General features: G+C 42.4%; 1 protein-coding gene across 4 annotated transcripts; it reads right to left on the reverse strand.

Moving 5' to 3' along the window:
- Positions 1-1,069: 1,069 nt before the first annotated feature.
- On the reverse strand, positions 1,070-10,252 carry LOC123087987 (coatomer subunit beta'-1). 4 transcript variants are annotated; one of them, XM_044510123.1, is made up of 25 exons: positions 10,041-10,252; positions 9,901-9,921; positions 9,695-9,756; positions 9,519-9,573; positions 8,766-8,802; positions 8,340-8,665; positions 8,112-8,243; positions 7,883-8,031; positions 7,101-7,169; positions 6,480-6,630; positions 6,338-6,403; positions 5,637-5,825; positions 4,984-5,124; positions 4,830-4,904; positions 4,524-4,700; positions 4,322-4,413; positions 4,117-4,233; positions 3,695-3,809; positions 3,492-3,563; positions 2,890-3,086; positions 2,718-2,811; positions 2,504-2,610; positions 2,197-2,341; positions 1,943-2,030; positions 1,070-1,619 (listed from the first exon to the last, which is right to left on the reverse strand). In XM_044510123.1, exons 1-25 carry the CDS (start codon positions 10,041-10,043, stop codon positions 1,597-1,599), a joined length of 2,703 nt encoding a protein of 900 aa, XP_044366058.1. In that variant the 5' UTR covers positions 10,044-10,252; the 3' UTR covers positions 1,070-1,596. The 4 variants fall into 4 exon arrangements, with proteins under 4 accessions (XP_044366058.1, XP_044366057.1, XP_044366055.1 ...); XM_044510122.1 differs by having other exon boundaries at positions 1,928-2,030; XM_044510120.1 differs by having other exon boundaries at positions 1,878-2,030.
- Positions 10,253-11,090: the final 838 nt, after the last annotated feature.

Raw genomic sequence — 11,090 nt, forward strand, 5'->3', positions numbered from 1 at the left:
GGGCACGGACGTGTGGACCGCCACCTCGTTGACATCCGTGCAACTGACTTCTTTTCTCTGCATGCATGGTGCGGCTACGCGCGCGTCGTCTGTGGGTGGCGCGGTCGCAAGCACTGGAGGCACGGTACGACGCGACGTCGTTAACGGCGGTGATGATGCCCGTGCCGCCATGCTCCCCGCTGTGTCGGCCTGGAGCAACTCGCCACTCCTCCGCGAACGGGCTTGGAGCGGCGTGTTGCTGCCACCGTCGGGCTAAGCGAAGGAAGTTGAGCAAAGAGCTGCCTCGCCCGTATCCACTGGGCTCGGGGGGCCACTCAGCCGATTTTTATGCCGGAGAACTGCTCTTCCGACTCGTCGGGTACCATCGAAAGATTGGAGAAAATGATGAAAGTAGGAGATGGGGAGCGGCAGAGTGGTGCGATTCTTACCCGGCGTCTAGCCTCGTTTAAAAGATGGCGGATTGGAGGAGCCTGCCCGGCGTTGCGTTTAAATAGAGGCCACGGTAGGTTTCTCGGCTTTCACGCGGATTTAATGGAAGCATTTGAATGCGGCAAGGAGGCGTGTTCAACCAGGTGGGCAGCGGGTGGCGCTCTCGGCCAACGCGGCGCTTCAATGGCGAAGGCACTGAGAGGTCACGTCCGTCGTGTACCGCCTTCAATGTGGAGTGGCATGCTCTACAACGATATGACAAGGGCATCTAGCAATAGGCGGGAAGCACACACAAGAGGGTGGAGGGGTTTTTAGTGGGTCAAGTTGTCGAAAGCGGGCGTGACAGCAGTCCAGACTCCGATGAACCTCCCCTATATTTATCTCCAGTTTGCAGGAGAAAAAGTGTCAGGACCACATCGCGGACCGATACAAGGCTCCGTTTTGCGGGAAGTTTGCAGGTCGTCATTCAAGATGCCCTAATACTCCAGCCATGGCCAGATGGCCCTAAGATAAAATGGAAATTCTTTAAAGAAGACCTGCGATAAAGTGGAAATTCTCTAAAGAAGAAAGGCTTCAGCATGTGCTCGACGAAAGTACAAGAACGAGCTTTCAGCCAACATCAGCAAGCACAAACAAGGAATTAAAACAGGATACCGCATTCACAAACAAGCAAAGCCTTATGGAAGAATACACTGGCAAGCCTTTTGCACCACAATCATTAACGCTACATGTATGGAATGGTAACACACAATTACAGTGATTGGCTATAGAAAATTTTCATCTCCTACAAGGTTGTTATGGCTATTGTAATATGACATATACTACACATCTGTATAACGATTTATTGAAAAGCTTTCCATCAACAACCAACTCTGCACCCAACCGATCGATTTTAGTACATGAAAAATTGGGTACGAAAATGTGCCGTACACGACGAAAGAATTGCCTATGTTGCTGCAAGCCAGCCTGCCAAGATTGATCCCATTAGAGTAGTCTTCCACTGGAGTCTAGACTTCATTTGTGGGATTTGGCCAAGAAGCAATAGGTGGCTCATTGGTCACTATAAGCATCAACCCATTTCGAAGTTCCACGATAAAATTGGTATTGCAATTGTTTACCCTTGAAAAAACAACAGGTTTAACCATTGAGTTGTGGTTCCCTTGGCGCCTACTCATCATGTTGGGTTAGCACTGCAAGACAGAAACATGAGAGTAAATTCGGGTAAATGTATGGGAACAGATAAGAAATCGTGTGAAGCAAATAAGAAGGGTAAAAACATAAATGGTCAGGCTGGAGCATATATGTGTTAAATCTCCTAAAAAATAGCAACGGTGTATACCGAGGTAACTGGATTTGCTTTAAAAGTAAGCAGCTCTAGAAGGGTTCGGCTATCCTAGAATTTGCGGGCAAAGCCAGTGAATCACCATAGACAAAATTTGGATTTTTACATTTGCCAAACAATTCTTTTAGGCTGGCGAGGTTCCTTCATTGTTCGTACCCCACTGTTCCTCACCCTCATTCCCATTTACAAGAACGGTTTCTTCTGGTTGATCGGTATCAACTTGGACAACTTCATCCACGTTCTCCTCCGTTTCCATTACCTAAGAGGAAATTTATTTTGTTATTTCAGAAATTAATAAAATAGCATTGCAATAATAATAATCAAATAGAACAATGCCAATGTGATCAAGTCATATAATAAGTTTCCTAAAAGCACCACAGGATATAAGTTGAAGGAGAACAAGAGGCGTACTACAAATGCAATACCTCTTCATCAGGCTCTCCATTTTCATCCAGTGCTTCCACTGGTTCCTCTTCTTCAATGACCCGCATCCTTTTGAAAGCTTCCACAAGAGTAGTGTCTGACTTCTCAGCATGGTTCAAGTACTCATCTGCAGAAGGATAGTGGCCCCTGCACATACAAGACATGTTATTGCAAAAGATTTGCCTACTTCAAAATCATGATGGACATGATTTTTTAAATAGGAAAATTATGAGATGTCCAATGCAATAGAAGCAAACATTTGATATTATTACACTACCAAGGAAAAAAACAATATGCAGCAATTTTTACCTCTGGGAAGCAACATTCTGCTCTACAGTAAGTGCAACCTGCCAGTCTTCAAATAAATTTGGATACTCAGCAGGATCTGCCAGAGAATCTGCAGCTTTTGGATTAACCTGCAAAGAAGGAACAGATGAACAGAAGCCGAGGCCGACAATACTTGAATACACTTTCGTACTTTAAACAGACTTCTCAGCAAGAGAGCATAAGATCAAAATTTTACTTTGCTGAGGTCTTTTCTCCAAATTGCTACAATCTCTGAAACTTTGCTGGGAAGATAAGAACGCGCCATTAATGCAGCTTCAGGTATACGGTTGCTGCGGAGTACATAAGATGTAGTTTAGCTTTAAAGTGAAGTGCATGGCAATTAGTTCATCACAGCAGAAAAGGCTCACCTGTCTACAAGCAATTGTATGCAATCTTCCAATTTACCAAGCATAAAGAGACAGAGGAAAGCAACATTGTTTTTTCCGTGCTCTTTTGCTAGAGAAGCAAGCTTTTCGACTCCTTCAGCATCTCCGAGAGATGAGTATAGTAGCAACAAGCCACTCAAGTCCTTCGCTTGCAGAAGACACTCTTCCGATGCCTCGAGCTGCAATGTGTAATTTGTGAAATACTGAAAACACTAAGCTAGCACAGTTAATACAGATGCAAATTTATAAAATTAGTCAATTATATATGACGATTTAAATTAATGGCAACCATATGACTGCAACACTGATGAATGACCGACAACCATTTCCACGGAGACATTTTCGCAAGGGGAAATCTTGGAAGGGTCTTTTTTTCCAAAAATAATGTTTGATTGGATTTTTTTCTGAATTTTAACCAGATAAAATGATTCAATTCAGAACAAAGTGTTAGAAAATAGAATTTCAGACTTACAATAAGATACTAGACCCAACTGAAAACTTAACTACTTGTAAACAATAATTCATTAATTTTAGAAGTCACATATCAACAACCTTTCATAAGATTTAATCATTTAAGAACCAACCTTCCCGGTGGACATGGCGAGCTCACCAAGCTGCTTCCACTTTGATTCGCTTTGTGCTTCTACGGCAATAGCCTGCACGCAAATGATGACCAGAAAGTAGTAACCCAATTAGCCAAACTTAGCAGCATAGAATACCTTACATCACATGCTCTCTATGATGTGAACTTGTGAAGGAAAAAAACACATAACAATGTGCTGTGTACCTTTGCGACTTCTAGTTTTCCAAGCTGCACAGCCAAATCAAACTTATAATCAGCATCAGTGGCTATCTCAAGAGCCTCCTCCAACATTCCTCTGGACTCCAAGAAATGAGCGACACTGCCATATGAAAAGGGAGACCAGAGCTAAGTTAGAACATAACGGATTAAGCCGTCATACACTTCTGATCCTACAAGCTGAATATATTTCAGATTTGATATTGAGATAAATGGCATCACAGTTACAAGATATGACAGACACCATAAACACGGTCAAAATGGGAGCAAAACTGAGAGCAAATTTCAAGAACCCATCTTGATTTGTTACGGCTTTAATCAAAAATGATTTTGTTTATTCAGAAGCCAGAGTAAACCCTCCCAAAAAAATTAACAGAACCTATCCCTGTGTGTCAAAGACAGACACTAACCTATTATATTGCGTCTTTGGTATGGACGGTAAGATCTCATTTGCACTTTCCAAATCCCCGCGCATCACAAGCGTCTTGTATTCAATCAAACTGAGAAGTAATGTATACCCAATGACACTGCAAGGAGCCAATGTATTAGTTACAGAAAGCAAGAAAGCAACAACAGGTGATACATAAGAACTGAGGCATATTCAAGCAAACGCACTTAAACTCCTTGTCAATAAGATAAACTCGACTTTGATTCGCAAGATATCCCATCAAATACATAGGGCGATCCAAGTGATACATTGTGGTGACCTGTAAATAGAGTGTATAACTATGTAAGGAAATAAAGTTGTATCACACAAAAATATCCATATAGAGAACGTGAAAACAAAAAAAAATTGTTCAGAGCAAACAATCTTTACCTCACCACCAACGCAATAATTTAGGCGCCATGATGAGTTGTTGTAAATAAAACAGTCTCCAACCCAAATCCCAGTTCGCACTCGCTCATTGACCTCATGAAGCAACTCAAAAGCATCTTCAGCGCCTTCCTCATCAGCAGGCTTTCCACCTTCCAAGTAGGCAGCAACAACATCTCTCTGCAGGGACAAAAATCATAAACAAAATTTCATGCATGTTCTAGAAAAAGATGTTACGTAGGAACACATTCAAAACCCATGGACCAAGGAAAAATTATAGATGAACATTTAGTAAATGCAATAGCATACATTGTACTTCAGGATGTAGAATGATGTATCACTTGCGATCGCAACTAGGTCACCACTATCAGCCCAGTAGACGTTCTACAAGCACAGTCGAAAACAGGTTATTGAAATGTGGACTCCACATATTCATAATTACAATAAAATATACTGAACTCACCTTGACAGTCACATCAATTCTGCGAATTAGTCGACAATCAGCCCAGTCATAAAAGCAAATAAAGTCACTGGAACACATTGCCAAAAGTACCCCACCAAAGATACGCTCTGCAGAGAATGTAGGACGGATAGTTTTCTTCTCCTGTAAATCAGATCATTCAAGTCAAGAGATGCATTGCCTTCATAATATGGATTAGAACAGTTTCTACAATTTATACAAACGTGATAGATAAAAGATGCCAGATCACATATTAGTTCAACATACAGTTGTATGATTTCTAGATCAATGAATATGGTTAAGCACTTGAACATAAGTAAAGCATTCCCTTTAGCTGAAGAACTGCAATATGATACAATACACCGCAACACTAAACTACAATGAACTGCAAACCTACAACGGTCTGTAATTCCTTTCACCAAATATGACAAACTATGACCACAAGTATTAGCATAAAACAAAGTACATGATATAAAACTCTAAACTGAATTAATATAAGTGTTTGACAGAAATATTCACTGATTAAAGCAGTATATAAACATCACACACTAAAAACACGAACAGCCCCAAAGTGATCTTAGAAGAAATGGGACAAGCAACATCGATCTTGCACAAGTTGCTGGTAAAAAGGCCAAAAATAATAGTATACCACCCACCTGGAATGATTTATTGAAAATCTTTATTCTGGATGTACTTTCTCTGATTGCGTACTCTCCTTCTGATGACCAAGCGAACTCTAACGCGGATCCAAATGATCTGTTCCTCCAAGCCAGTGCAGTGTAGATTATGTATTCACCATCTCCGCATACAACAACAAACCGGCCATTGGGGTTATGCTTCAAGTTCTAAGCAAACAAAAAATTAAACCATATTTAGATACAATAATCAAGATATACGAAACAGCAAATGTTAACTAAAAACAGAAAATAAAAACTTGTAACTTAGTATCATATCAAGGAACAAAACTCAAGGTGCTGATTTGCTACAAATGTATCCATGAATATAGAAAATGCATAAATGGTAATGATGTTCATAGAAAACCAAAGCTTGTAGTATTCTTCAGTGCACCAATAACAACTCTATATGATTATTTTTATGTGTGCAAAGTTGATAGTTATGTATAAGAAAATGAACATACTCAAGTTATAACCCCTATTACAGTAAGCAATTCATATGTTCTTTTTGAAGCTTATCCATTTAATTGTCAACAGTAATTACAAAATACAGAAATGGACAGCTGCTGTTATGCATATCAAGACATGGATGAGTAGTTTATGCAGGAGTTCAGATACTTAGGTATGCTGTAACAATACTAACAAGAGCTAAATATGAAGAGCATTGTACCATCCAAAAGTACCTGCGGGTAAAGATCACAGCTGCCTAATTCCTTCACAGCTAAGGGCAATCTTTCCCCATCTGTAGCCTGGTATCAAACATAATAAGCGATCAGCCAAACTTCTCAATTTGATTAGTTTTGTTTACAGAACAGGCAAACTAACCTCAAAGTTTGCACCAACAGTCTTTATATTCACAGTCTGTATCTCATTATGCTTTGCCCAGATGATTTTTCCACTGGCATCCATACTTGCTACTGGTACTTCGCGACCCATTTTAATCATAATAGTTCCCTCATCATAACCAATCACCATTCTACATAATAAGCAAATGGTATTATTAGTTTCACAGGGAGTAGCATAACCAGGCCCAAAAAGTGTGGGCACAAGAAACAAGAGGAACTAGTTGCAGAAATAAGAATGTGAAAACTTAACATCTAGAAACATAGTGGGCATATTGCAAGAAACATACGAGTGAAAGGCATAGAAACATTAGTAAAACCATCAGTTGACAATGCTAGGTTTTGTAAGTGTGAAATGGCATGTTTAACGAACAATTTTATGCATGTGAAGGTCTATCAAAAGCAAAGATAAATAACTTTTAACAAGAACTTCACATTAATTAATTTATAAAGCACAACATCAGTACACATCCACTAAATAGAAGAAAGATACCACGATGTAATACTCCTAATTAATGGCAAATTATTATTTTGATAGCTAGCGCCCATTGGATAGGTGGTGGCAACAATAAAACAAAGCAGAAATCAGATCATCATCCATTACCTTCTTGATCCCTTCATGTATCCAACAGCCCAGACTCGCTCAAGGCCATAGTTTAGTGTGTTCTCAAGCCTACAAAATAAGTGAATAAATAAATAAAATTAAGAACTTTTCACCTTTGTGTAATTTCTAGGACTAAACAAAAGTTATGTGCTATCTCAAAGACTGACATATTTTCCGGATTATTACAGAAAATATCATATAAGCAAACTGATTAGTATGTTTAATTATTTATTACCCTGATGATGACAGTTATCTTTTTTTCATACAAATAAGCAAATTGATACAAATTTATCAACCTTACAATTATCTACAGAAATGGCTCATAGTAGGAGTACTTGGAGAACTATTGGGTCCGACTATAAACTCTAGAGGCTTGAGAACAAATGCCACGAACAAAACTTGATGCTCCATAACATTGGGGGCTGTATGATGAGAATGTTGAAGATGGCAAAACAGTTGAACCCTTTAAGTTTAGCACATCATGCAAACTAATAAGATTCCATGGGGTTGAACATAGAAGAGTACAAACAAACACTAAAAGTCACTAATGCCATGCTCATGGGCCTTAAAAGTTTATTCTGCCTGCATAGGGGAGTCAAGCCTGTTGTTTAGCAACATTTTGGTTGTTGAGAAACAGTCAAGAGATCTCTAAACCGAACTTTAAAGAGTTGCTTCAGTAACCAATTTTTCTCTTGGGTAAGAAGTAAAGTGACCAACATGAGAACTAGGAAAGATAGATCCAGAGTTTGCACTAACACATTGATACAGAAAAAGGAAGCAACCTGTAAGTTGTTGAATGCCATATACGAACTGTCCCATCCTCCGATCCAGTAATGATTATAGGAAGCTCAGGATGGAAACAAACAGCAGAAATGTTGTGTGTATGTCCTTCAAGTGTCTGAACACAGCTCTTGGTTTGGTAATCCCAGACCTGGTTTATCATAATTATCCATCTTAGGATTGGACCGACACCTTATAAGGTTCAAAATACAGCAGGTACAAAAGACAGACCTTTGCAGTGGAGTCATCAGAACCAGTAATCAAATAGGGTCTGTCACCACCAGTGAAGTAATCAACACAGTTCACACCCTTTTGATGTCCATCTAGCGTAAAATTTGGATCTGGAGAACCCAAACTCCATATCTGCCATTTCAGATTAAGAAGCATTAATATACATGACAACATCATGAGTCATGGCTCATACAAACATGTCTGCAGATGAGGGGGGTGTAAACAGACCTTTGTAGTGCGGTCGAGAGATGCACTTGCAAAAGTGTTAGTATCCTTTGGATTGAAAGTAACCTGCATGACATAGTGCGAATGCCCCTCAAAGATTTGAGTGCACATCCACCCTTTGTCCCAGTCCCAAAGCTTTATCAACATGTCATCAGATGATGACAGCACATATGGAAGAGTTGGATGGACTGCTACACATCTGATGTAATCAGTATGGGCCTCAAAAACTTTAATTTTGTCCATGGTATTGTAGTTGTATACACGAATGAACATGTCATCTGCACCGGCAACAACCCATTGTTTCCTTGACACAAATTTTGCCGACCGCACTGAAATTATGTTCAAATATACATCATACAGTTAAGTCGGTTCCAGATTCCACTTCCAGCACAAATTCTATTTACATGCAAAGATATGTATGTTGTATACCTGGCAGCTCTGAAACTTCGAACGATTTCACCATGGTCTGCAAGATATACAAAAACAAACATATTATAAATTCTGTGGAGCCAGCTTTTAAACTTTTATACAGCAGTACTCCATAGATATACTTGTCAAGAATAAGATTAGTAAATAATATTGAGCAACAAAAACGATGAGAGGAGCCAGGGAAAGCTTTTGACATACTACACAGTATGTGCATAATTCATCTTGTTAAAACCTAATTAGCATAGATTCTAAGGCACCACACATGATTTTGAGAAGCTCAGTTTGGCTTATTGTATCCTAAATAGATCAATTAAATCTAGATAATGAAATAGTAAAGGATGTACTTATGTCACCATTTCATATTTTCACAAGAGGGTATCAATACTATCTAACAAGAGTGATACTTGGGTGGTGAAGTTCTTGCTCCTTACAGCACTTTCTACTTGTCGTAAGCTTACAGCATATAATCAGAATTGCGGCATGGGAAATTCTCCACAACTGAGCAATAAGCAAGGACACAAATCACGAACAACAGAAAATACATCAGAAATCAAGCTCTAGCGTCAGGGGTTGAAACAATTAAGCCTTAATCATGTCCTGTTCATGTGGTAGTACTTTGTCCTTTGTTGCGCGAGTGTTAGCACTTGATTGATTGTTACGAATACGAACTGAAGTACCTAACAGTTACTTCAAGAGATTCAACATTATACAACAGGAACAAAACTGAAGATAAAAACAACTCAAGTGCCTTGCCTGCGTCTGGTAGTCCCAGATGCAGAGAGTCCCCGAGTACAAGCTCGCCAAGATCCTGCACCATTGCAAAAACCATAAAACCAAATTATCAACCGTGGCACACCAAAGGACAAGCAGCACCGACACCCCAAATGCGAGCGAAATGCACTGAACGCCAGGAGAACGCGAGCACTTGCCATGGCTCCGTGGGGTGCAGATCCACCGACTTGACCCTCTCGGACCGCTGCGCGAACTTCCTCTGATCACACCAACAAAACCAACAAAAACGAACACGAAATCAGCTCTCGGCCACGCCCAACTAACCCAACAACAACAGCAACACCAACAACCGAAACGGGACAGCGGGACCGAGATCCAGCGCGGGGTCGGGCGGGGGGCGCACCTTGATCTCCAACCTGAGCGGCTGCGGAAACAACAAGCAGAGGGCAACAGCACTGGTCAGATCCCGGCGCGCGCAGCACGAAAACTGGGGCAAAACGAACTGGAGACAGATTCGGGGGGCGAGAGCTCAGATCCGCGTACCATGGCGGCGACGGCGCGGCGGACGGCGGGGAGATCGGGCGGCGGGGACGGGCCGAGCCACGGAGATCCGCGGCGGCGGTGACGGCGGCTCCTCGCGGCGCCGCGCGGCGAGGCGGCGAGGGAGGTGCGAGCCGGATCGCGCGAGCTCGGTGGAGGAGCGAAGCGGGGTGGGAGGAGAGAAGAGATGGAGAGGGGGAGGGAGGAGGGGTTTTTGTGCGTATTTTTTTTTATTTTGGAACGTTTCAAATAAGTACCTGGTGGTTTAATACTTTCGCAGAAAGCAACCGCACGATTGCAAAAAAAAAAAAAAACTACCAACTTTATTTTTAGGCTAAAAGAAGGCTCACAGCAACTCTAGCAGACCCCGCATCCGCCCATGCCCAGTAAAATAACCGTCAAAATGTGGGTATGGGCCGAAAAGTCTGCCCGACCAGACCCCGCATCCCGCCCCGGCCCGCAAAAATTTTTATGGGGCGCGGTAAATTTCCGGTACCAACCCGGGAAAACGCGGGTTTTCCCCCTCGCGGCTGCGGTGCCCTGCATCACAGAGAAGCAGTTGGCGGGAGGGACATTTCAGCCAGCGCTCTTTTCCCCCCTTCCTTTCGCCGCCGCCCGCCCGCCGCCGGCGATTCCGGCCATATCTGCGGGCGGAATCGCTCCGCGGGGCCGCCCCACACCCTCCCGCGCCGAGCCACTGCACCGCCCTTCCGGATCCGGCGAGAAGAGTCGGCCCCCAGTCGTCGCCGCCGCTGGGATCCACCACCGCCGAGCGCACCACCCTCGTCGTCGCCCCCGGATCACTCGCCACCGGTTAGTCCCCTTTTTTATGATTTTCGCGAGTTGTGTAGTAGATTGACGTGTCGGCGTGCGTGTAGATGGAGTTGACCCCGTGCGAGAAGTTCTTGCTATCCGATTCGTCCGATTCGGACGACTCGGATGTGGAAACCATGCTTGCGACCTTTCGGCAGCAAACATTGGTCATGTCGCTTGCCGTGAAGGAGCATGAAGACGGGTATCGAAAGAGGAGGCGAGGATCTACTGTCGGGCGTC

Source organism: Triticum aestivum, chromosome 4A, assembly GCF_018294505.1.
Source record: "Triticum aestivum cultivar Chinese Spring chromosome 4A, IWGSC CS RefSeq v2.1, whole genome shotgun sequence".
Lineage (NCBI taxonomy): Eukaryota > Viridiplantae > Streptophyta > Magnoliopsida > Poales > Poaceae > Triticum > Triticum aestivum.